At 37.0% G+C, this 27,236-nt stretch overlaps 1 protein-coding gene across 2 annotated transcripts in view; it reads right to left on the bottom strand.

The window, feature by feature from the left end:
• LOC150085629 (uncharacterized) overlaps positions 1 to 27,236 on the bottom strand; it is a 126,838-nt gene that overhangs the window by 73,304 nt on the left and 26,298 nt on the right. For both annotated transcript variants that reach the window (XM_090374145.1, XM_090374146.1), the window contains exons 3-4: positions 21,807 to 21,940; positions 1,187 to 1,305 (exon numbers count right to left, since the gene is read on the bottom strand). In XM_090374145.1, coding sequence (XP_090230271.1) covers positions 1,187 to 1,305; positions 21,807 to 21,940 — 253 coding nt within the window. The remainder of the gene's footprint in view (positions 1 to 1,186; positions 1,306 to 21,806; positions 21,941 to 27,236) is intronic.

The raw sequence follows: 27,236 nt of genomic DNA, 5'->3' as shown, positions 1-27,236 counted from the left end.
GCTGTATGAAGTAATGAAATTTTTGGATACGGCAAACACATGGTAAGAATACACCAAGCTCCTTGACATAAATGTGGCATCAACAATGCCCCTGCATATACACTATTACTGACTCCCTCCAGTCACTATCTGGCAGAGTAGAGGCAGCAAGATTATACACTAACTGATCTGGAATCCTCCTAGGAGTTACCAATAGGTTCAGTCCAGTGGACTATATAGCAGCTGGCTTGCAAACACCATTTTAGAGCTGTATCCTTGAAATATAAGGAAGATTGGATCTTGCTATGATGTCCATCATAACCTCAAAAGACATCAATCATACTACATGATGGAAGAGATGGGGGGTTGCTTGAGCTTTGCTCTAGAGACTAAACATGGGATCCACCACTCCAAGCCTCTAATAAGCAAAATGGTGATATTTCAAAACAGTTGTGAAAGTCATCTGCAACCTAGTATTGCCTGGTAATACAGAGGGAGCAGCATTCCTCTGATGGTGTGATACCACACCTCGACCCCTGCTTACATTGATTTGCACTTACCTGGTCACCTTCAGTATGCTAGGTGCCATATTTCATGATTTGCACATGGGGGTTATACCCAGGGTTGCTAATAGTCCCACCATCATGAAGGTGCAAGCAGAGGATTTGGCTGTCATAGACCAACCGGACTTTGAAGAAATTAGGTCAACTTGACCTGAATGTCGCCCAAATATCAGTTCCATCAGTAATTTAGACTACTAGGTAGCATGGAAAGCTTGGCATAACTGAGACAATGTCTGTGACAGCCCCAAGGCTTCCTGATATAGTTATGGCAAATGTTTGGCTTTTCAATTGTAAGTTAAACATTGAGAAACAGTAGCTTAGCTTCTTTTTCCAGCATTCACTAGAGTTATACTATTCACAAAGGTGTGAAATGCTCTGAGGGCATCTTTGGTAGTAATGATGAAGCATATATACACATAGAATAAAGAAGAACACACAAAGCATATTTACAGCTGATAAATACCCAGAAGTCACTGTGGGATTTACTCCATATGAGAAGCATGCATGTCCAGCTGGTTTCAATACACCACTACAATCAATGAATGAAATAAAATAAACACTATTTAAAAATACAATTCTCTAATAAGAAACTTATTTATTACAATATGCAAAAATATTAAACGAAACAATTAAAAATAACTTACTGATTAGCATCCAGAAGTCTAACTTCGATACCACAGATATAAACAGGTTCATTTATGGAAATTGGATATATGAACTTCTTTGGTAAACCCACTTTAAGGGTAATTAAATTAGCTGTCACCTATAAAATAAAACAAATCTTCATTTTAAAAATATCAGCCTTGTTGATTCTAAAATTAACAACTTAAATATTAATATAAAAAAAAAAAAAAAATTTCCTGTGGTCATCTATAATAGAAGCATCAGCATGAAGTGTGGGACTTACAAAATAATTCCCATACTTCATGCCGTATCCATTTCCCAACTGCCTTGCAACCTTTCAAGGATGGTGCCAAGTAGGGTTTGGTTCCCAGGTTCACTTTGGTTTGGGGATTTGTGATGCCAGTGGTAAAATTTTCATATCAGGGATTTATGTATATACACCCCATGCTTCATAAGTTTTAAAGGGTGGGCATATCTAAAATGATATTAATTACCTTCAGGTAATAAATATTAAGGAAGTAACTCATTTAATTTTTCCTGAGAAAACAAAACATCTGCATAGAACTCAAAAGGAAGATAGAATATGTTTTTTTTAATAGTTTTGGCTTGATAAAACCTTGCTCTCTCTCTCTTTCTCTTGCCATCAATTATAGATTAAACATTACACCAGTCTGTGATCTAATTACTACTGTAAGAGTGTAATTTGTAATATATAGGTACTCAAAATGAGTCTATAGACCCAAAAGATGTACAATAAAACTTTGGTATAAAAGTACAAACCGGACCATTCGGTAAAAAGAACCTATAAAGACTACGATAGCCTGTACTGGTTTACTTTGTTAAACCCTAGAAATAAACATATAATTAGCAATAAAATAAAATAATGATTAAGGCTAATTATTGATAATAGGATACCTTGAACGGCACTTTTTCGAGGGCTAGCACCATTCAATATATCCAATCAATAATTAGCAAGGTTATCTGTTTCTGTTTGTTAATGCCTATTTAACTAGGTCCAAATTATAAACATTATGGCAATCTATACTTAAATTTAAATTTAACAGCAAACAGGCAAGATAACAGCAAGCCCAACAGATTGAAACAAATAATACAGAAAATAATACTGAAAATGAGTGCCAACCATAAAAATCACTTTAGTTGTGGTGTTTTTTTTTATTATATACATTCAAAAGAAAGCTTATGCTGAAATAAGGGGAAAGGAGATAAGAATAAGCAGAGCTATAGCACCTCAATTTCCCTGGGGGAAATTGAATAAAATAATATATATATAATCTTTTATGAAATAATGGAATGTAGTAAAAGGTAGAGTGGTAAAACGCATATCAGATCAGATTAATGCCATCAATTAATAAATTAAACATTACATCAATCTGTAATCTAATTACAGCCACTCCAAGATTAACATAAGGGTTGCATTATGCGGAACTCTATGTAAGTCGGAAGTTCCCCCATGCTTGTGCAGAAGTAACAACTGTGCTCGCTGAATTGATTGAATCAAAAAAGAAATGTTCAACGAACGTGTGAATAAAATTATTTATTGTATTTATTCAATTTTTTGTCTCATTCACAGGAAAAATTACAAAAGCGTGCAATTTAAAAAATTTCGAAATTATAAAATTACAAAAAAGAGAGGAGACAGGCATAACTCAGTAAGTTTTACCCCTCGAGCACTGTTGCCAGAATTGCATCTTCAGCTGATAAGTACGCCACTGTGGAGGTTGAGGACTGTGGAGATTTAAAAGGGGTCGGCCGCTCAACCTTACAACAGAACATATTAACGGATGACTGGACACTGGACAGTGGCCTTTTTCTTTTCATTGTAGCAAGCAAGCATATCATTCACCCCTCTGTTAATTTTTAAGAATCGTTCGCTGTCCGGATCCATCTTCTCAAACCTTGACATTGCCGATGCAATTTCACAAAATTCCATTTCTCTGGCGATGAAGCGTCTTGCCTGGTCATTTGGTAAATCTTGAGCTTTGTCAGCATTTTCTTCTTTTGCTATCGCTGTCTGCCAATAAGTTCTTTATTAGATAATTCCTTCTCTTCTTCCTCTATTAACTCCTCCATGTCTTTGGCAACAACTTCCAACTGAAGTAGCTCTGCAACCTTTACAATCTTATTTGTAACCTCTTTATATGATTCGCCTTTTTCAAACCCTTTGAAGCCTTTTACGTGCCGTGGGCATTTTATGTGCCATTTAAACAACTTACAGTAATTTCCGTCCAGGCCTTATTAATGTTTAAGATGGCGTGGTAAATATTGTAAGATTTCCAAAAGTCTCTTAATGTAAAATTTTTCTCACCGTTTACCGCAGACAATGCCTGAGCAAATGCTGTACATATATATTATGCTTTTAAATTCAGAATAACACCCTGATCCATAGGTTGGATGAGTGAAGTTGTGTTTGGCGGTAGAAATATGACTTTTACGTTCGAATTGAAATCATCTAGATGCGTAGGGTGTCCAGGAGCATTACCTAATAAAAATAAAATCTTGAAAGGAATGTAGTTGTTTTTACAATATTTTTCAACCTCGGGAATGAAGCAGCATTTAAACCAATCCTCAAAGCGAGATATTTTATCCATGCTCTCTGGTTTGATCGGAAAAGCACAGGTAGGGTGGCTGTATTAATGTCCTTAAATGCACGAGGATTTTCAGAATGGTACACAAGCAGTGGTATTAATCAGTAATCTCCCACAGCATTAGCCCCAAGCAATGGTGTGGCCCTATCTTTTGAAGCCTCGAAATCTGGCATTGTCTTTTCCTCTTTGGTAATGTATGTTCGATCCGGCAATTTTTTCCAATACAGAGCAATCTCGTCAATGTTAAAAATTTGCTGCATTGAATAGCCATCTTCATCAATAACCATTGCTGGTCCCAAAGGAACTAGTTATTGTTGGTGACTATTGTCAGGAAAATGGGGCATATACTATGTAAGAAGGATAGGTGGAACAGGACAAGTGTATGTCTGCCAGGGGCAAAAGTTGATGACGACGTTGTAGAGCAGATATCATCTTTTAAGGGCACAAAAGGTGATATTGTTGTAAGCGATAAAACTAATAACATTAAGAGTAAGAGATCTGCAGGTTTACTCAACAAGTACAGGTTAATGTTGAAAAAAAGTCGCAATTAGGGTTAAATGTGAAAGTGTCTACAATTCTACCCAGACATGATAGGAGGGAGCATATGATAAGAACCCTGTCGATCAATTCAGCCCTGGAGAGATTGTGCAAGGCTCAAGTGGTAAAATTTTTTTCAACCTGGTCTGTGCTTGTTGACAAGAGAGACTGCTTCTACAAGGATGGGATACACTTAAATAGAAAAGGTGCAAGAATATTTGCTAATGCTATCGAGGCAGTGTTAGGTGGGTCGGAAAACTGCTAGCTTGGGAGGGAATACACAGACTAAAAGGTTAACAGTGGCCGCAGGCAAAGGTGATTCTTGCAATCCTTCTATTAGAATAAGCAGCAGCCTGGAAAACAAGGCAACGGAGATTTCCAAGACTGCTGGTAGTCATAGTGGAACAAATAAATAAATGGGCTGTGTTAGGGTAACTAAGTAGAAACAGGTGCATGTATACTTGCATGTACACCAATGTTGGAGTATAGTTAATAAATTTGATGAGCTTGAAGTGCTAGTGAATACATCAAAGGCAGATATTGTTGGGATATCAGAGACGTGGTGTCACACAGACAATCCGGGCATAATTGGAATTTGGGGAGTACAATGTGTACAGAAAGGATAGACAGAAAAGGAAGGAAGGAAGGAGGGGTTATGCTGTTGTTTAAGAAACACAAAATCTAAGGAAGTGTATCCAATTGATGTTGGTGGACAATGTAATATTGAGTCTGTTTGGTGTGACATAAGCACTGGGAAAGGAAAAACGTGAGTAGGTGAGTGTTATAGGCCTAATGAATCTGATGAGTATAATGAGCAATTGTGCAGAGAAATAAATCAAAACGTCTTATAATGGAGGATTAACTTTCCAGATATTGACTGGAACTTGTGGATTGGTCACTCGCACACTAGCAAGACTTTTGTGGATTTATTGGATGACTGTTTTCTACAGTAACATGTTCAAGAGGCAACCAGAGGGAGTAATACTCTTGATTTGATTATCAGCAGTGATTATTCATGCATTAAGAATTTGCAGATAAAGGAACCACTGGGTGACAGTGATCACAATGTACTGATGAGGGAATTACATAAAGATGTAACTATCAACAAGGCTAAAGGGAAGGGCTTTTGCTTTCGTAAAGGTAACTACAACAGTAGGGTTACCATCCGTCCTCGTCCCGATTTGTCTAAAATTTTTGTCCGGGTGGATTTTTATTAATTTGTCTAAATGTCCGGATTTTTATATTATATGCCATTGTTTTATGCAAGCTCGACGAAAACTACTGAGTTACTTTATACAGAATCTTTTTCGGAATAGGAGGCAATTCTCCAATTTGAATTTATGTGTTGACAATTAGGCGGAAGACCCCAACGATGATCAGTTTAGTGCATTGAGATTGTTACCAACCCACGCCTGCTTCAGAATTTACGCACATAGAAATTTTATATAGTCTAGCAATATAATATTTTGTTTTAGAGAGTAGATAATGCGTGAAGATCAGATGGTGTGCTAGAAAAAGATATATAAATTACAGGAATTCCAGCATGTCAAATAAATATTGACAGTTAGAGGGACTGTTTTCTCTAGAAATTGATTGCAGCATATGAAAACATGGATTTGAGCTGTGTGCATACCAAATTGACCGAAAGTTGCATACTGTCGACTAAATTTGGTATACTTATCAACGATCCAATCAAGAGGCAAACACTAGTTTATTTAATACCAAAGTTTACCTTTTTTTAAAATACTGTTTTTCACTTTAATTACAAAAATATTTATTATCCATCTTTATACCTGTAGGTACTTTTCTGGAATTAGGCTAGTTTAGTTGTGAATGTAACCTAACCTTAATAAAATTTATGCTTCACTACTTACAATAAAAAATATTTATTATTATTTCAATTATAAAAATTAATATTATTAAAGACTATACTTCCCCTAAAATGCCTAAAAGGAAGTGCATGTTTACAGAAGAGTTGAAAAACAAATTTCCATGTTTTGTATCTGGCCGACAGGAATGGGAAGTTGAATGTAAAAAGTTTGCAGAATGGGGTCATATGTTTCAGTAGCCAATAAAGAGGTTGGTGATTTGAAGCATCACATTGAAACTGAGATGCACAAGAAAGCAGTTCAAGGTGAGGCCTCTACAGGAAAGGTTACAGATTTTTTTGTCAAAGCTGTCAGTAAAATAGAATATGATCTGGCTGCTGCAGAGGGTACCTTTCCTTTTCACACTGTTAAATATCATAGTAGTTAGAAATCAATGGACTGCACAACTGTCATGTTAAAAAATGTATTTTTTGATTCTGAGATAGCAAAAAGATTTTCCTGCGCTAGAACTAAGACAGAAGCCATTGTAAACTTTGTACTTGCAAATCATTCTCTTAATGTTACTGTAAAAACTTTAAAAGAAAATAAAATTGCATACTGTGGGGTCTCAACTGATGGAAGTAATCATGGTTCTGAAAAAAAAAAAAATCTTCCCATTTAGTATTTTATTGAGTATTTTGTATTCATTTTCAGTATTTTGATGTAAATGAAGGAGGGTTACAAACAAAATTAATTGAATTACAGAAGATGCCTAACGAGACTGCAGATACCATTTCTACACATGTTAAAGAAACTCTTGAAAAAAATGGTTTGGGTGAAAAATGTATTGCATTCACTGGGGACAATTGCAATACAATATTTGGAGGACTGAGACGAAATGAAGAAGGGAATGTCTTGGCAAAATTAAAGAAATTGTTGCATAACAAGACTTTGATTGGAGTGGGCTGCCCTGCACATATTTTGAACAATTGTCTTCAGAATGCCGCAGAGCTTTTGGGAAGTTGATGTACATTGTTTTTAAAATTTACCAGTATTTTCATAATTATACAGTCCGGACTGAAGAGCTTAAGGAATACTGTGAGTTTGTTGAGATTGAATATAGACAGCTCCTTTCTCAAAGCAGGACGAGATGGCTTTCATTATTTCCAAGCATCACAAGGCTCATATATGTTTCCAGCTTTACAGGCTTATTTTCTGTCCCATTGTGTTAAAAGGTTCTTTGAAAATGGATTTAGTGAGATTCATCTTTGGTTCATGCAAATACTTATGAGTGTACCATACACACACAAAATGAATTGAAAGGGAAAGTAACTCAGCTGCAGAAGTGCTAGAGGTCTTAGTCTCAGTGAAAGAAATTATCTCGAAACGGATGGATCACAACTTCATGCCATTAAGAGTAAAGGAAATGCTATACAAAAAACATGGACTTGTACTAGAATGTGAAAAATTTTCTAGTGATACAAAAAAATCTGTATAGAAATTGCATGGAATATTTAGGTAAGTGGCTTCACCATATGGAATCCATTTCCTGTTTTACATGAATGAAAATGGATGCAGTACCAAGCTGGAACGATGTAGAATGTTCTATTTCCTATGATGTTAATCAATTCATCAATTAACATCATCAATTGATGATGTTAAGTGTTTTGACCAATTTAACAATTTGAAGAAATTTGAGGGTCAAATGAATAATAAAGACTTTAAAAACATGCTTATACATGAAAAGTGGGCCAAATATTTTAGTAATTCAAAAAATATTGAATTCCATTCAGAATTGTTGAAAATTGTCCAGTTTTTCTTTGCAATTCCTCCTCACAATTCAAATGTAGAGAGTATTCTCTCTAATGCAAAGTCAGTGGATGAAAGAAAGGAATAGGTTAAATGTCAATTCTGTAAAAGGTATTTTGTTTTTGCAGTACAATTTCAAACATATGTCATTCGTTGATTTTTACACATATTTGAGAGAATCCAGAGCTACTGAAAGAAATAATTTCTCAAGACAAATATGAATGTACTAATCCTAAACATCAGTAAATGTGGTTTACACTGTCTTTATTTTATTATTTGCATAATATATTTGTCCTCTCTTTTCTGTCCTATTTTTTAATCCAAGATGAACTTTTTGTCCTCTTTTATCCACCCCAAAACATATCAATTTCCTCTTTTTATGAGTGCAGAAGATGGTAACCCTATACAACAGTCTCAGACAGTTTTTAAATTCTGTACAGTGGGATCAACTGATGATGCTACCAATGTTGAATTCTAAATGGGAAACCGTCAAGGACTTAATTTTGGAGGCTACTAGGCTTTTCATTCCAACTAAGAAATACTATTTAAGGTATTTCTTAGTTGGAAAGTAGGCCTAAATGGAAGTCAGATGAACTAATGAGGCTCATGGGAGAGAAGAAAAATGTATGGGATGCATATAAAGTATCAGGTGACACAGAAGTCTATGGCAGATATCAACTAGTTTGTAATCAAGTCACAAAGCAGGTTAGGCAGGCAAAGGCAGATTAAAAGAAATCCTTGGCAAAGATGCAAAGAAAAACAGCAAAGAGTTTTTACTTATGTAAACTCTAGAAGGAAAGGGATGAATCAGATTTGACCACTTAACATGGGTTGACTATTGATGATCATTCTCAGGTAGCTGATAAACTGAACAAGTATTTTCAACATTCACAAATGAGGAATTATTCAATGAGGGGAGTGCCAGAAGTTTATCAAACTCTAACAGCGAACTAAGTGATTTTGTAATAACTGAGAGCAAAGTGGAGGAGAAATTGTTGAAGTTAAATATAAGAAAGACATCTGGGGTTGATGGGATCTATCCAGTTATATTAAAGGAAGTGGCAAAGAAAGTAAGCAAACCCTTAGCCATAATTATGAGAGCACCCTTGGACTCGGGAGAAGTCCCCACGAACTGTAGATGTGCAAATGTATCTCCAATTCACAAATGGGGATCAAAGGATGACACGTGTAATTACAGACCTGTTAGTTTGACTTCTGTTCCAGAGAAAATAATGGAGTCACTGGTTAAAGAAGCATTGCAGGATCATTTAGACAAGACAGCAGTAATAGTTAAGACAAAGCATGAGTTTGTTGAAGGGAGGTTTTGTCTGACTAATCTGATTGGATACTATGATGTGGTCACAAAGGAACTGAATGCCAAAAATAATTTTGATATCGTATATGTGGATTTCAGGAAAACTTTTGATACTGTTGCACATGGATGGTTTGGTTTTTTTTTTTTTTTTTTAAGGAGCATTAGCAACTAAGGCCATATTGCTCCGGGTCATGCTGTGGTCATTCCCTGACCTTTCCGCATCCTCCGCATTTGGTGGTGACGGGCTCGAACCCCCGTTTAATCAAGAAGCGTGTGCTACGCACTGCTGCTCCTTCCCACCTGGCTACGGAGGCGCCGTTGCACATGGAAGACTGCTGTACAAATTGGAGAGGTATGACATTAAGGGCAAGTTGCTACAATGGATAAAGGGATGGTTGAGCGAGAGATGACAGAGTGGTAATCAATGGACACTACTCCTGATGGAATAATGTTATTAGTGGAGTTCCCCAGGGTTTGGTGTTGGGCCTATTGTTGTTTTGTATATTTATCAATGATATTGATAAAGGTATACAGGGTGTCTCAAAAATATTGGTACAAACGTTTAGGGAAGGGTAGGTAACATCTAAAGGAATGTGAATCGCATAGGAACACCACCGTAAGTCGGTAGACGGCACTGTTCATCAGTTCGCGAGATGGAAAATTTCTGGTTTACTCATTCAAGCAGTAGTCACCGCATGAAGAGCATGCATCGATATACGAACCGTGAGCTGGCAGACATGCACCTAGTGTATGGATTAGCAGAGGGCAATGGACGAGCCGCTCAATGAATTTATGGAGTAACGCTTCCCAGAAAGACATGAACCGGACCAACGTTTGTTTGTGCGTGTGCATCAAAATTTGTGCGATTATGGGTCATTTAGAGGTAACAGGAGTAGTGCGAACAGACCACGTTCGACGAGAATTCCCACCATGGAAGAAAGTGTGTTGAATGCCGTCCAGAATAATCCTACTACCAGCACACATGCCGTTGCCTCTGCCTCAGGAGTGTCTCGTTGCAGTGTACAGCGTGTCTACATGACGATTCCTTACACCCCTTTCATCTCCAAAGGGTTCAGTTACTGCTCCCCCAAGATCATCCTGCACATGTGGCTTTTGCGCAGTGGTTTCTCCAAGAAAGTGTTCAAGACTTGAATTTTCCAACCAATGTTTTGTTTGTGGATGAGGCTTATTGACTCGGGAAGGCTTATTCAATCAGCACAATGCTCATGTGTGGACTCACAACAACCCACACAGTGTGTGCCCCCATGCGGCACAACATCGCTTCGCAATAAATGTGTGGGCAGGTATGGTTGGTGACTGCTTAGTCGGCCCATACCTGTTACCATCCCGCATGAACTCTGCTAAATATCGCATCTTTCTTGAACAAGTTCTACCAGGATTACTTGCCGATGTTCCAGCAAATGTGAGATGCAACATTTGGTTTCAATATGACGGGGCGGCTGCCCATTATGGAAGGTGTGTTCGTGACCACTTGAACAGGCATTTTGGGCATCAATGGATTGGCCGTGGTGGACCAATTGCCTGGCCCCCACGCTCACCTGATTTATGGAGAGTCCTCAAATCTATCGTGTATGAATCGCCGGTGGAGATGGAAATGGATCTCGTGGCGAGACTCGTCTGCGCTGCTGCTACTGTCAAAGAAACTCCAGATGTATTTGACCGTCTGCCAATCCATGCTGCATCGGTGTCACGCATGCATCGCGTCTCATGGTGGAACCTTCCAGCATCTGTTGTAACATCATGAAATGCATTCATCTCGTACTCCATTGTTAATATTATGTCAAATAAATGTTTGCCACTAATTACTGTCTTGTGTCATTTCTGCTTCTTGTGCCTTTGCTACTACTTTCCCGTGACGTTTCTGGTTATGGGTTCCTATGCGATTCACATTCCTTTAGATGTTACCTACCGCCATTAAAAGTTTGTACCAATATTTCTGAGACATCCTGTATAAGGTTTAATATCCAAGTTTGCAGATGATAAAAAGGTTGGCAGGGTTGTTAATAACAGTAAATATAGTCATCATCATAAGCCATTTTCAATCCACTGCAGGATGAAGGCCTCTCCAGCAACTTTCCAGTTTCTTTGTTGTGAGCACTGGCCATCCATTTACTACCCAAAAACTCATGAATTTCATCTATCCATCTCCGCCTTTATCTTCCAGGTTTTCTTCTAGCTCCTCTTGGGTACCATTCCGTTATTTTCTTAGTCCATCTGTCATCATGTCTTCGAGCTATGTGTCCTGCCCAAGACCATTTTAGTTCTTTAGTTTTGATAAGAATATCCTTTACTTGAGTTTGCTGCCTAATCCATGTGTTTCTCTTCTTATCTAACAGTCTGATTCCCAATATAATTCATTCCATTCTTCGCTGTGTAGTTCTCAGCTTCTCTTCCATTCTTTTGGTGAGTGCCCAAGTTTCACTTCCATAAGTCATGGTGGGGAGTATACATTGATTCATTATTTTACGTTTCAGAGAAACTGGGATATTGCTCTTCAGTATGTGACTATATTTCCTGAATGTTATCCATCCAAAATTAATTCTTCTCTTGACTTCCAGCCATTTATCATTATTACAGCTAATAACTTGTCCCAGATAAGTATATGACTCCACCTTTTCAATTACTGCTCCTTCAATCATTATTTCCCTTTCTGTGGCATACTTGTTCATCATTACTTTTGTTTTAGCCATATTCATCTTTAGTCCAAAATCCTTACTAACTGTGCATAACTGATTAAGATTTTCCTCTAATTCTTTGGGATCGTGGCTTATGACCACAATGTCATCTGCAAATCGTAAATGGTTTAGGTACTCTCCGTTCACACTGACTCCTTTCTGCGACCAGTCTAATCTTTTGAAAGCTTCCTCAAGGACAGCAGTAAACAGCTTCAGAGATGTGTTTCCTTGTTGAACTCCTTTCTCGATTTTAAATTTGCTACTGTCTTTGTCTAGTCTAATAAAGGAGGTAGCACTCTCCTATATTTTCTTCAAAATCATAATATGTGGGGTATCTATGCCTTGTCTTTCCAGTGCCCGAAACATTGCCTTATGCTGTATGGAGTCAAATGCCTTTTCATAGTCCACAAATGCCAGGCATAATGGTGTTTTATATTCATTTGCTTTCTCCATTAGCTGTGATATCACGTGAAGGTGATCCATAGTTGAGAATCCTGTCCTAAAGCCAGCTTGCTCTTTCGGTTGATTCTCATCAAGTATTCTTTCTAATCTGTTAGTAATGACCCTTGTGAACAACTTGTAGATGTGGGATAACAAGCTAATTGGTCTATAATTTTCGATTTCTGATTTATCTCCTTTCTTATGCAGCAAAACTATGATTGCATTATTCCACTGCTTAGGCGTCACACCTTTTCTATTGCACTTTGTGAAGAGCCTTGCCAATTTTTGTGTTATGTCTCTTCCTCCCAATTTTAACAACTCTACAGTAACTTCATCTTCCCCCGGGGCTTTCTGATTCTTCATTTTCTTCAATGCATGTTCTACCTCATCAGGAAGAATATCGGGTATGTCGTATGTGTTGCTACTTTGCAATCCATCTTCCCCATTGCTGGTATCATTCCCTCGCTCCTTGTATAATTCTCTATAGCAGTCTTCTGCTATTTGAATTATGCCTTCTCTGCTGTTTATAAGTGCACCATCGCTATTCTTCAGTTTCAGTATCATTTGTCTTTTTGTTGTATTACTGCTCATGGCTGCTGATTTAAATCCTTTGTTTTCCCTTAATGCTTGTTCTACTTTTCTTGTGTTAAATCTTCTTATGTCCTCTCTGAGTCTCTTTCTAATGGCTTTGCATAACTCAGTATACTCAATTTTCTCCCTGTCAGTGTTTTTCTTGCTCTTCATTTGTCGTCTTTGGTTCATCATGACAAGTGTTTCTTGACTAATTTTTTCTTCTTTGGATTTCTGTTTCCCTATAGGTTTCTTGAGCTTTATCACTTTCAGAAAGTTGTAATATTCCTCGTCGATATCTTGGTCCTGATCAGTCTGCAGAAGCTCAAACTTGTTCTTAAGTTCCAGTACATACTGCTTTTTCTCCTCCTCTGTTATCTCAGACCTTTGTATTATTTACTCGAGTCAGTTTTTTCCTTTCCTTTCCTACATCTATATCAAGTGTGCATCTTACAATTCTGTGATCACTTCCAACATTTACCTTATTCAGGACGGTAACATCATTCACAATATATCTTCTGTTAGTGAGGATGAAGTCGATTTCATTAGTTGTTAATCCATTTGGACTCTTCCACGTCCACTTTCTGTTCACCCTTTTCTTGAAAAAAAGGGTTCATTACTGACAGTCCTTGAGATTCTGCAAATTCCACAAGTCTTTCACCTCTTTTATTTCTTTCACCAATTCCAAAATTTCCTATAGTTCCTCTTTCTGCACTGTTTTGCCTTTTACCAACCTTAGCATTGAAGTCCCCCATAATAATAGTGTAGTGGGTTTTCTGCTCATCTAGAAGGCTCTCAATTTTGGTGTATATTTCTTCAACCTCTTCATCATCATGGCTTGATGTTGGTGCATAAATCATTATAATCTTTAGCTTGTACCTCTTAGAAATCTTGAACTCCAACTGGATCTAGAAAAGTTGGGCAAATGGGGTGAAAAGTGGCAACTGAAGTTTAACATTGACACATGCAAAATAATGTATATGGGGAGCAATAATTCTTCATATATATAAATGCTAAGAAGAGCAGGACAAACCAGATCGGACCTTTACGTAAGAGAAAGGGGATAGCATTAAATACACCAGCTGTCGTTGCAGATGAATTCAACAGTTATTTTGCATCGATATTTACAGAAGAAAAACCTTTCGTGGCAGTGGAAAATGGTGGAAGAAAAGTTAAAAAATATGTAATTAATGATATTGAAATTTTGCAAGATTATTTAATGAAAAAACTTTCGAGCCTACAGGCCAGCAAGGCTCCTGGAGTTGATGGAATATATACCCTATAATCTTAAGGGAGGCAGCAAGTGAGTGCATTGAACCATTGAGGCTAATTATGCGAGCATCACTAGACTCTGGGGAGATTCTGTTGGACTGGAAAAGTGCCAATGTATCTCCCATACATAAGAGTCTTTCTAAGAGTGAAGTGGGAAATTATCAACCTGTCAGTCTGACTTCAGTGGTGGGGAAAATCATGGAGGCAATGATCAAAGGTGGAATTCAGGATCATTTGGATAGAACTGAAATTCTCAAGGATACTCAGCATGGTTTTGTAAAGAGAAAATCATGTTTAACAAATCTAGTTTGCTATTTTGAAAGGGTCACTCATGAGCTGGATTTAGGGAATAATTTCGACATTGTTTATTTAGATTTCAGCAAAGCTTTTGATTCAGTCCCACATGAGCAGTTGCTTTATAAGCTAGAACAGGTTGGAATCACTGGGAAAATCCTTATATGGATACCAGGATGACTTCAGGGCAGGAGGCAGAGGGCTGTGATAAATGGCTATTCCTCAGATTGGGTTAATGTAAGAAGTGGGGTTCCCCAAGGATCAGTATTAGGACCACTGCTGTTTTTAATTTTCATAAACGATATTGATGAAGGGATTTGCAGATGATGTTAAAATTGGTAGAGTAGTTAATAATCACTGTCAAGCTGAGCTACTTCAGAGAGACCTAGATAGACTTCAGGAATGGTCAGAAAAATGACAGCTATGCTTTAATCCAACAAAGTGTAAGGTATTACATCTGAGAAACAATAATCCAAAAATAACTTATTCACTTGGAGTTCGACTAATCCCAGTACTGGATTGGTTGGTTGGTTGGTTTTGATTTTATTGGCGCACTAGCTACTAAGGCTATAATGCACCAAGACCACCCAGTACTGGAGGAAAGGGACTTGTGTGTTACAATACGGTCAGACATGAAATTCTCTGAGCATTGTAAACAGGTTGTAAGGAAGGCCCATGGTGTCCTATCAATGATCTGTCGAACTTTTGCAAGTAGAGATAGGGACGTGATAATCCCATTATATAAGGCTTTTGTTAGACCACACTTGGAATACTGTGTTCAAGTATGGAGACCACACCTAAAGAAAGACATCGAGCTTCTTGAAAGGGTGCAAAGACAGGTAACTCGCCTGGTGAGATCGGCAAAAGGGCGTCCTTATGAAGAAAGACTTCGAATATGTGGGTTGCAGAGTTTGGAAACTAGACACCTTAGAGGAGATTTGATTGAGGTGTTTAAGGCTCTGAGAGGCATCAGTAAAATGAATGAAGACGAAATTTTCAAGATTATAAATGATACTAGAACTAGGGGACATAAATTCAAGTTATGGGCAGAGATGTTTAGATTGGACTGCAGGAAGTTTTATTTTAGCCAGCGAGTTATAAATTACTGGAATAAGTTGCCTACATGGGTGGCAGAGGCTGACAGTTTGGGGAAATTCAAAGGTCATCTGGATAGTACCTCTGGGTGAGGGAAACATAGGATGGTAGGTTTAGTTTCTTTTATTAATTATTAGTTTTTTTTTTTTTATCATTGTTTTATTTGGGGTTTTTTTTTTTTTGGCTGGTGCAGCATAAGCCATAGGCTTTCTTGCACCATGTGGCCATTACTAATACTATTTTTTAATATTCAAAACAGATGGCTTAGATATTAAAAAAATATCATGGTGTTCATGTATTAGTGGGAATAGATTATCTGCTGATCCAGTGTCTGTTGCTCAAAAATTTACAGAAGATTTAAGGTCTTTATCAACAGAGAAAAACTCACTGGAGAAGTCTACAACATGGACAAAACAGATCTACCTTGAGTATTATATGCAGGTCTGGAAGCCTCATTTTAGGAAGGATGTAGAGCTGCTGGAATGGGTACAGAGAAGGGCGATGAGAATGGCGATGGGAACAAAGGTGTGCTCTTATCAAAAAAGGCTTCAGTTCTGCAAAGTTTGGAAACTAGGCACCTGTGAAGCAACCTGATTGAGGTGTTTAAGGCTTTGAATGGTTTGAGCAAACTCCTCTTGCTGTGTTTGCTCAGACTATGCACATGAGGCATAGGATGGTGACAGAATATACGTGCGGAAGTTTGCCTTCAGCCAATGGGTGGTTGATTGTTGGAACAAGCTTCCATCCTTTGTTGTGGAAGTGGATAGTTTGAATAAATTCAAGAACTAGACAAACTACCGGAAGCGATGGATAGGTGAAATAGGAATTTATTTTATTATTTTTTTTTGGCTGCTACTGTGTAAGTTTGCTTTCTTGCATCATTTGCCACTATTAATACTAATACCAAATTATAAGATGTTACTTTACAAAAATGGTAAAAAAAAAAAAAAAAACAGAACCTACCAACAATAGAATACAAAAAAATCCAAAGAGAGAATCATTTGTTTCCTGCAGCCACACAAATGGAACTCACAAATTACTGTTTTTTTTTTTTTTTTGTTGATAAATCAGCTAATCCCAAAGCTTTAAAAAATATAAATTGTTTATCTTTACCACTCTAAAAAATTGGGAAGAATGGATTCAATCAGTGGCGAGCTGTGAATATTTTAATAACGGGCTCGCACTTTTGCTGACTTTTTGATGTGAAACATCCTTTGGTGGGGGGGGGTACCTACCAAGTAAATCTGATCAGTCACAGAAGTGACGTTGTTTGTTATTTGGTTTTTAAGAGCATTAACAACTAAGGCCATATTGCTCCGGGGATATGCGGTGGTCATTCCCTGACCTTTCCGCATCCTCCGTATTTGATGGTCACGGGCTCGAACCCCAGTCTAATCAAGAGGTTGTTGTTGTTTTTGGGAGCATTAGCAACTAAGGCCATATTGCTCCAGGATATGCGGTGGTCATTCCTTAACCTTTCCGCATCCTCCGTATTTGGTGGTGACGGGCTCGAACCCCGGTCTAATCAAGAAGAGTGTGCTACGCACTGCTGCTCCTTCCCACCTGGCTACGGAGGCGCCAGTCTAATCAAGAAGCGTGTGCTACGCACTGCTGCTCCTGCCCACCTGGCTATGGAGTGACATCATCTACGGAAGTGACATCATGCGCAGCATCTGCCAGAGGCACTTCCCATGCTCAGACCACTGGTTTGTGTAGAGCACTCACTAGTAGTATGATTAGAGCATATGATGCATTTTTCGTGACCAGTACAATATCTCGAGTTCTAACTTTTTGGAATTTTTGAATAGTATGACGTCACAATCATACATCCTGGAGTTACTACTGCAGTAAGTATGATTGCAAGTATTTGTCATATGACTGCAACAATACAAAGATTTTTCAACAATTTCTTATTTCGTCTTGCATTTTCGCATATGCAGCTGTTCGGGGCACCCAACATTCCATTGTTAGGTGCCCGACATTTAGATACGCTGTTAGCTGCAGAGACATTTAGATACATTGCAGTAGCAAGTATATGTTGCTTACTTTAGTTATCATAAATTGTCTTCCAGAAATTATGTAAATTTGAATGATCAATAAAATATTTACAATACAAAAGCTCTTTTATTTTGTAATCAATATACACAAACCAAAATATCTAAAAGAAACAAAGAATGTTTCACACAAAACAATCTACCGCACATGCTCGGCAGATGTGCGACTTTTTTATTCTTTTTTTTTTTTACAACTAGGGAAATACAATGGATACTTTTTTTTTCATGATAAAATTTTAATATTGAGAATAAAAAATAACAAAAATATTTCCCATATTACAAATAACAAATTATCACAAAACATTCTAGAATATAAAAACAAATATTACATAAAAAAAACTGTTCTAGAAAAGATAAACAAAAATTACAGATTACACGAAAAAAAATTATTGCACAAATATTTAAGAAAATTTTATTCTAAAAATTGCCATATGCAATTTAATTCTTTATTAATATTTGTTTTTGATCTTCTTCTTTGCTCAATAGCTGAGCTATTATTACAGAGGAATGATTTGACATAACAATCCAGATCAAATTGAAGCAATGGTTTTCCATTTAGATGTATGGTCATCATAATCTGTAATGTGTTTAATCGTCAACATTATTTATTCATTCGTCACACAATATTATTCATTTCGGTGAAAGCTGGCTCAGCTCCAGCACTGATAATCACAATGGTTTCAAAGATATTTCTGGCTTTCTTAATTGAAAAGGGAATTTCATTCGATTTTAAAGATAAACTATCTTTGACAAAATCTCGAAAATCATTAATTTTTATTTCATATTTTATCAGAAAACAAATTTCTTATTTGGTTTTCACCATCTTGCCACCAAGATGAAAGTTCTTTCATATTCCGTGATTTCTGGTAGCACGTTTAAAATTTCTTTCAATGGTATCATTATTTTCTTTATTTAATTTAAAATTACTCTGTTGCATTAATAACTTATCCTTTAAGGATAAAACAATGCATTTAATAATCCTTGAAGGATAAAACAATGCATTTGATAACTTGTTGTGAGGTAATTTTACTGTTCTTACTTTCGATTTTGTTTCCTTCAAATTCTTTCCACTTTAACATGCTCTCAATTTTAGTTTCATAATTTCCTTAAAAATTTTTCAAATTAGCAATAGCATTGATAGTTCGAATAATTAATTTATCTGCTTTTACCATAGTGAATCTGTAAAGCTTCTGAAAGGTAAGAGAGCTCTTGCAGGATGTCGATCATTAGTGCTAAATGGTTAAGAAATTCCAGATTTAAAAGTCGCTTTAATAATCCGGAATATTTAACTTCTGATTCAAAATGTTTGCACAATGCAGGATAATTCCCTTAACTCGAAATTACCATCAGCAAGCTAAAGGTGCTCCTCGTAGCCCGAACACACGACTGATCTTTGTAGTTTCCATACCAAGTTCTTTAGCAATCATCTTTAATTCGCGCTGGTTTTTTGGAGATTGGTGATACAGTTTTCTTATTTTTAATTATTGCCCCTATGCCATTATATTTTAGAACATTTTCTACACAGTGAAAGCCTCGATGAAATTTCAAAATCTACCAACATTTCATCTTCGTAAAGTTTATATAATATCTTAGTTGCCCCCCCCTACATTGCTACTTTCACTAGTTCTTCGAATATTGTGCAAAATCTCGGAATCACGCAGATATTTGGCTACTGTGACCATGTAAACATAGACAGGAGAAATTTACTGGAAGACTTGAGTCACTGACTTCTCTGAAAAGCATACGCCCATTTGTCAGAGTAAATAGGAACCACAACACAGCTTGACCAGAGGTTATTATCCATGTCGGGAATCTTAATCCTCTGACTGGCTATGGAAAGCATACTGACTAGTGCGACTTCTCGGTATGTGACCGCATAGGTTTTATAGAAACCACTAACATTGTGAAACAGTAATCCCTTTCACCCTTAATTCGCGCTTTCTAATCACCTAAAGGGAAGAGGTGAGAACAATGCATACAAAGTTGTCTCTCCTAATCCGTTCTTTTCATGGAAATTATTTTTGTTCAACGGAAACTACTGTATTTTAAATGTAATTACCAAGAGGAATTTTAAAAAATTTGGTTTAAAGAAGTTGGTTTAACAGAGGTCCGACTGTATTTAAATCAAAAATGAAGAAATTTTAAAATACATAACTGATCAATTGCGCTATTAAAATGCTGGGAATGGGGCCCCGCTCACCCCACTGTAGTTTCGGCTCTGGATACTCAATAATTGCATCCAGGATTTCATTTGTAAAATAAATGACCGTCTCAACAATGGGCTTACAAATTTTCAAAAAAAAAAAAAATTAAACAGTGGGCTCTCGTGAGCCCACTATAGCTCACCACAGGATTCAATTATTAAAAGAAAGGTCTTTTTCATGGAATTTTAACTTATATAAAGAAACACACTTGAAGAAAATACATTTACCTAAAAATGCTATTCCCTTTAAGTTCCCCACCCAATTGTGGGGAACTTAAGAAATGCACAAATATGTTTTTTTTACCACAAAAAAATTTCAGACCCCTTGATTCAGTCTATGGATCAAGAGGTTATGAAATATCTAAAGAGACAACATAGGCAAAAGTTTTTGAGTTCAATTTTAGAAAAAATAAAAGACAAGAACATAGGTCTTACACATTAGCAGAGGCACACGATGCAAGAAAGCAAGCTTATGCAGCATCAGCCAAAAAAAAAATCTCCAATTTCACCCCTCCATTCGTTCCAAATACCTGTCCAGCTCAGCCTTAAATTTATTTAGGCTATCAACTTCCACAACAAAAGATGGTAGCCTGTTCCACCAATCAACTACCTGCTGGCTAAAGGCAAACTTCTGCACATCTATCCTACAACTGTCTTTCCTCAATTTGAATTGAGGAAAGACTGTTACAGAATAATCTTGCTCAGAATAATCATCGTCTCAGGTGATTATTCTGAGCAAGAGGAAGAATCCCATCAGCACTGAGCATGTGCAAACCATTCAAGGCATTATACACCTCAATCAGATCAGGTGCCTAGTCTCCAAACAATGTAATCTGCAAAATTGCCTTTCCGTAAGAGAAACCCTTTGTTCCATTCACCTGATAGTATCAATAAGTCATAAGTTAAGGATGGGTTTACAACATAGCACTACCATGAAACAAAATTCCATAGTCAACATTTACTAAATCTTGGGGGGGGGGGGGGGACTTTGGCCTGAGGTAATGTACACTGATGGGCCAAAACATTATGACCAGTGAGTCGTTATGCAAATCGAAGCAACTGCAGGTGAACTACGGCAAGTGCACGGGTTGGGACACGGTATAAAAAACACCTGATATTGAGCTCCGTTAATCAGTTTTACTCTTGTTCTTCAGATGGGAAAGGCAGCAGACTTAAGCGAGTTTGACAAAGGCCAAATTGTAATGGCCAGACAACTGCGTCAGAGTATATCTGAAATGGCACAGCTGGTGGGGTGTTCACGGTCAGGCATGGTTAGTACCTACTGAAAGTGGTCTGAGGGGAAACCCACGAACTGCACTAAACCCACCAACAAATTGGCAATGATTTGTTGGAAAATGAAATTTGGACAGAAATCATATCATGACAAAGCCAAACAGATCTAAATATGAAGAGACTGAATCAAATCTAAGACCAAAAATTTCTCAATGCAGCTGCCAAAAATGTCCTAGATACAGCTTTACATTATACTGAACAACAGCCTGATTCAAAAGTCAGCAACGTGATGTTTATAATAAAAAAAAAAAAAAAAAAGTATGGACTAGGCTGCAAAACATATATCATTTAAACAGATGAAAATTACTGATTTTTATGAAAATGAATGTATATATGTTTTAAGTGAAAATAAAATTCTTAAGGTAAGTATGTATGCTTTATTCCCCTCCTTATTCCCAGTCCCAATTACATTGGATTAGAGGGCTTCTACTGTAGCATTAATTACTATAATCAGAACTGAAACCAGGCATGTAATAAAATTTACTGATGGAACATACACTTATATTAATGGAATTTGAATTTGTAATGGAACTAACACAAAATGAAGGGTGATTCACACATCTGTATCATTTAATTTCCCTTCTGTAAACTCCCATACACATACTAAAAGCAAAGAACTTTTCTTTATAAAAAAATAAATGCTTTACCACACTGCAGCACACAGGATGCTGGAAACGCCTGGTTAAACCATTATAATGATCCCAATGAAAATGACTAAGAAAGTAATGGCTAATTCCAGGAACAGAGCCATAACTAAAAGCATCCACTGAGAATGGTGTACCTAAAAAACAAATAAAGATAATCTGGTAAAGTTCCATAAAATTATAGCTGTAACATCTCATCTCATCTCAAAAATAAAATAATTTTAATGAAAAATAATTTGTTTCATCAAAATAAAACAAAACTTCGATAAAAAATAACTTTCACAGAATTATTATAAGCCATAAAGAGTTTTTTTTTTTAAACAATATTTTAAACAAATAATTCAGTACTGAAATCCAGTATCATCTATTCAGCTAATAAAAGTAGTTTTACAACTCCATAAGCCTATTAACTTTGTAATATATACCAAGCTCTTAATAAAAGCAATGGTCTTGAAGAGCTTGTTGGTGACTAGTACTTGAAAATGCTGCAGCAAAATAATCATAGGGCATTTTTCTCTTTGAATAATCAAGATCTGCAGTGCAATTTCAACAAAGTTTTCTATAATACAGAAAACAGACCGGCACTGGAATGAACTTTGTTCAAACAAGTTATTCTTTGTTATATGACAGTTGTGAAACCACGTGTAAGTGATTAAACTGCAGGCAGTGTAATTCCTGGACCTTACTGTAGAAATTTTCTCATCTGAGATTTGTTAAAGACCAAGTTTACTAGCTACCATTACTGGAAATTTACATAAACTGAAGAAAAGAATCATAATTTCTCTATTATGATGAAACACCTGACATGTTAGATAGGTGTGAAATGATATAGTTGTCAATAAAAATTTCAAGACTGCAGCTTTCATTTGGTGGTTGTAAGTTTACTAAAACTAGTATTATAAAACTATTATTCAAACTGTATTAGTATTATTCAAAGGTGGCATTTGAATTAGAATGCATATTACTTGTAAAGGCAGGAAAATAATTTAGAGAAATAATTCAAATGGTTGGCAAGGGAAAAAGTTTATATAAACTAATACTGTATTCCAGAGAAATTATGTCAAAGCCTCACAAATGGACACATAATTCATCAAACAATGTGCATCACATACATGTCACTATTGCAAGCAGCAGCCAAAAACAGCAAAGTATTGGTGCGTGCACAATTCACCAAGTCCACAGCAGTGCAGATCTATCGAAACGGAGTGCAGATCGTACAAAACGGAAATGCGTTAATCGAATATAATAATCAATAGGAAAAATTATAATAATTGGTCCTTGACCTTCTGGAATATCCACAAAGAATTTTAAAAATACTTTTTAAACAACTTTTTAACTGTATACCATGAAAAAGATAATGAAAATAATTATAGAATTAAATGTTTATTGCATAAAACAGCGGTTCCCAAACTGCGCGCTGTGGAATATTTTAAATTTTTCGAGGGAAACACATCGATACTCGACATATGTCGGACATCACGCGAACTATTAACTCGAGGTAGTTCACAGTTTCAACATTTCTTATTGTTGTTTGGACCTAACTACTTAATAAACGGAACTGTTAGATATTTCTTTTGGTCTACGTGCGCTGTGAAAAAAATTACTGAGACACTAAGGGCGCCGTGAACCGAGAAAGTTTGGGAACCTCTGACATAAAATACACAATGAAGAAATGACTGTTGTGGAAATATTTGAAGTGTTGACTTTCTCTTTTCATCAATCAATTTCCGATAGCCGACAACAATCTTCTCTGGGCCCTGGCGAAATAAATATCTCAGAGAACCTCAAACCTTCTGTTTGAGGTTCTATGCGATACGAAAGATTTCTAGTTCTTTTACCATTATCTCCTTCGCAGTAACATTTTCATCTGGCTCATTTAAAAATTTGAATTTTTAAATGCAAGTCTGCATTGACTTTATTAGCGGGAGACAAACAAGTAACATCTTCTTCCGATGGTTCATGGAACACACAGAGGCAGCCAGCAGGCAAACATTTGTTTATTGCCCGTCCGATGCGTGGTAAGCTTAACACGAGATTCAAATCTTTTTCAACTATTGCATTACAAAAAAAAGCTCACGTTAACTGGAAATTTGCATTGTGTAAAGTTAAATTTGGTATAATTTTTTCAAATAGCAGTAACTGAAAAACTGCGTTAATCGAACTAGCATTATGCGAGGCCTGTCTGTACTTTACATTTGTCAATGTTAAACTTCATTTGCCATCTCTTAGCCCATCTGCTCAACTTTTCTAGATTCTGTTGCAGCAGTGTACTGTCATTAGTGTCGTTCACAACCCTGCCAACCTTCGTATCATCTGCAAACTTGAACATTAAGCCTGATATACCATCATCAATATCAGTTATAAATACAAAAAACAACAATGGACCCAACACTGAACCCTGAGGGACTCCATTAATAACATTAGTCTACAGAGCAGTGTCCATTAATTACCACTCTCTGTCTTCTCCCGCTCAACCATACCTTTATCCATAGCAGCAATTTGCCTCCAATGCCACACTTCTCCAATTTGTGCAGCAGTCTTCCATGTGCAACAGTATCAAAGGCCTTTCTAAGATCCAAATATATGATATCAAAGTTATTCTTTGCATCCAGTTCCTTTGTGACTACATCATAGTATCCAATCAAGTTAGTCAGACAAGACTTCCCCTTAACAAACCCGTGCTGTGTTCAAGCTATAACTGAAGTCTTGTCTAGATGATCCTGCAATGTGTCTTTAACCAGTGCCTCCATTAATTTCCCTGGAACAGAAGTCAAACTAACAGGTCTGTAATTACCTGTGTCTCCCTTTGATCCTCCTTTGTGGATTGGTGTCACATTTGCACATATCCAGTCCATGGGTACTTCCCCTGAGTCTAGGGAAGCTCTCATAATTATGGCTAAGGGTTTTCTTACTTCCTTTGCCACCTCCTTTAATATAACTGTATAGATTCCATCCACCCCAGGTGCCTTTCTTATGTTTATCTTCAACAATTTCTCCTCCACTTTACTCTGAGTTATTACTAGATTATCTAGCTTACTGCCAGAGTTGAATACATCTCTGGCATTCCCCTCACTGAATAACTCCTCATGTGTGAATGTAGATGCAAAATACTTATTTAGTTTGTTAGCTACCTGAGCAAGATCATCAACAGTTGAACCATCGATATCAAGTGGACCAATCTGATTCATCCACTTCCTTCTAGAGTTTACATAAGTAAAGAACTCTTTGCTGTTTTTCTTTGCATCCTTTGCCAAAGATTTCTCGTAATCTGCCTTCGCCTGCCTAACCTCCTTTGTAACTTGGTTACTGATCAGCTTATATCTATCATAGGCTTTTGTGTCACATGTTAATTTATATGTATCCCATGCATTTTTCTTCTCTGTCACATGTCTAATTAGTTCATCTGACACCCATTTAGGCCTAAATCTTGAACAATATTTCTTCGTTGGTATGAAATACCTAGTGGCTTCCGAGATTAATTCTTTGAATGTTTCCCATTTTGAATTTGCTGTTGGTAACATCATCAGTTGGTCCCACCGTACAGAATTTAAGTACGGTCTCAAACCACCGTAGTCACCTTTACAAAAGCAATAACCCTTCCCCTTACTCCTGATGGTAGTTACCTCTTTGAGTAAATCCCACTTCAGCACACTGTGATCACTGCCACCTAGTGGTTCCTTTATCTGCAGATTCTTAATGCATGAAGAATCACTACTGATAATCAAATTAAGAATATTACTCCCTCTAGTTGCCTCCCGAACTTGCTGATGTAGAAAACAATCATCCACTATATCCACAAAAGCCTTGCTAGTGTGCGAGTGACCAACCCACAAATTCCAGTCAATATCTGGGAAATTAAAATCCTCATTATAAGACACTCTGATTTACTGGCCCACTCTATTTCTCTGCCCAATTGCTCATTATACTCATCAGATTCATTTGGCCTATAACACACATCTACTCTCATTTTTCCTTTCCCAGTGCTTATGCCACACCTAACAGACTCAACATTGGATTGTCCCCCAACATCAACTGGATGCACTTCCTTAGAATTTATGTGTTTCTTAACTAACAGCATAAGCCCTCCTTCCTTTTTGTCCTTTCTATCCTTTCTGTACACATTGTACTCCCCAAATTCCAGTTCTGCAACTGCTTATGTCTGTGGTTGGTTGGTATGTTGTTTAATGGCACAAGGGCTGCTAAGGCCATATTGTGCCTGATTCTATTCGGTAGTGCAATTACCAGTTAAAATCTGTAAAAGAATCCTGTCTGCTTTAAGAAATAAAAGAACTGAGGTAGATTTGCATTGTCTCCAATCAGATGTGTTAATGTCAAAGGTTCTTGCAGATGTGAAAGCGATTTGAAAATTTTGTTTCGATAATTATTATAATGATTGCAATTTATTAGAATGTCTCACCGTAAGTGTAGTCTGACAAAATGTACAAATAGGTGGATCTTCCCCCTTGAGGAGATAAATATGCGTTAGATACGTATGCCCAATACGCGTCTTAGCCAGGATCACCTCCTCTTGCCTATTTGATCGCAACTTAGGTTCCTGTTTAAATTGTAGTAGTTTATTGCCGTACTGAGCCTGCCAGATTTGCAACCATTGCTCTTCACACACATTTTTTATGACTGATTTGTAGTCTGTGTATGGCACTTTGTAGTTAGGAGATCTTACATTGATTGGATGTTTAGCGGCTTGATCTGCATATTCATTTCCTTTGATGCCTACATGACCTGGTATCCAACAGAAACTGACTGATTGGTTTACAGCTTGTAACGTAATAATCTGTGATCTAATTTGCTTCAAGACAGGGTGGGTTGGTTTGGATGGATTTTTCAATGATTTTATTGCACTCAGAGAATCAAAGTAGATCATAATTCGCTTCCTGGACAGATTTATCACGTGATCCAGAGCTATTTTAATCGCCCACAGTTCAGCAGAATAGACGCTGCATTCCTTTGGAAGGGACACAGAAGTAGAAAAGATAGAAGAGACTGCCGCTGCGCCCACTGTCGTACTTGTTTTCGAGCCATCGGTATATATTTGAAGACACCGAGAATTTTCTGCGACATGTGCAGCATGGAGTTTCCTGATGGTAATGTCTGCTGCTTGCTTTTTCCCCCATTGTTGGAATGAGAAGTCACAGTCCGGTGTATAATCAGACCACGGAGGATCGTGATTGCACATTTCCTGAAAGACATTACCCATGTCTAGATTCCAACATTGTGATAACTGTAGCAACCTTATCCCAATAGGCTTGTTTTCGTTAGGTTTGTTTTGATAAAACGTGGTCCATTGGGGCTCAAAGAAGTATGGCGAGACAGGATGAAAAGGAAGACTATGTATTTTTGCTGCATAGTTGAGGATCAACATTTTCCTCCGAAGATGGAGTGGAGGTTCATGTGCATCTATAAATAGACTCTGTA

The sequence above is a fragment of the Mastigoproctus giganteus genome, chromosome 5 (genome assembly GCF_048544385.1).
Source record: "Mastigoproctus giganteus isolate SK-2022 chromosome 5, ASM4854438v1, whole genome shotgun sequence".
NCBI classification, from domain to species: Eukaryota; Metazoa; Arthropoda; class Arachnida; order Uropygi; family Thelyphonidae; genus Mastigoproctus; species Mastigoproctus giganteus.
The sequence above is the reverse complement of the archived record's forward strand: the minus strand, read 5'-3'. Positions and strand labels throughout refer to the sequence as shown.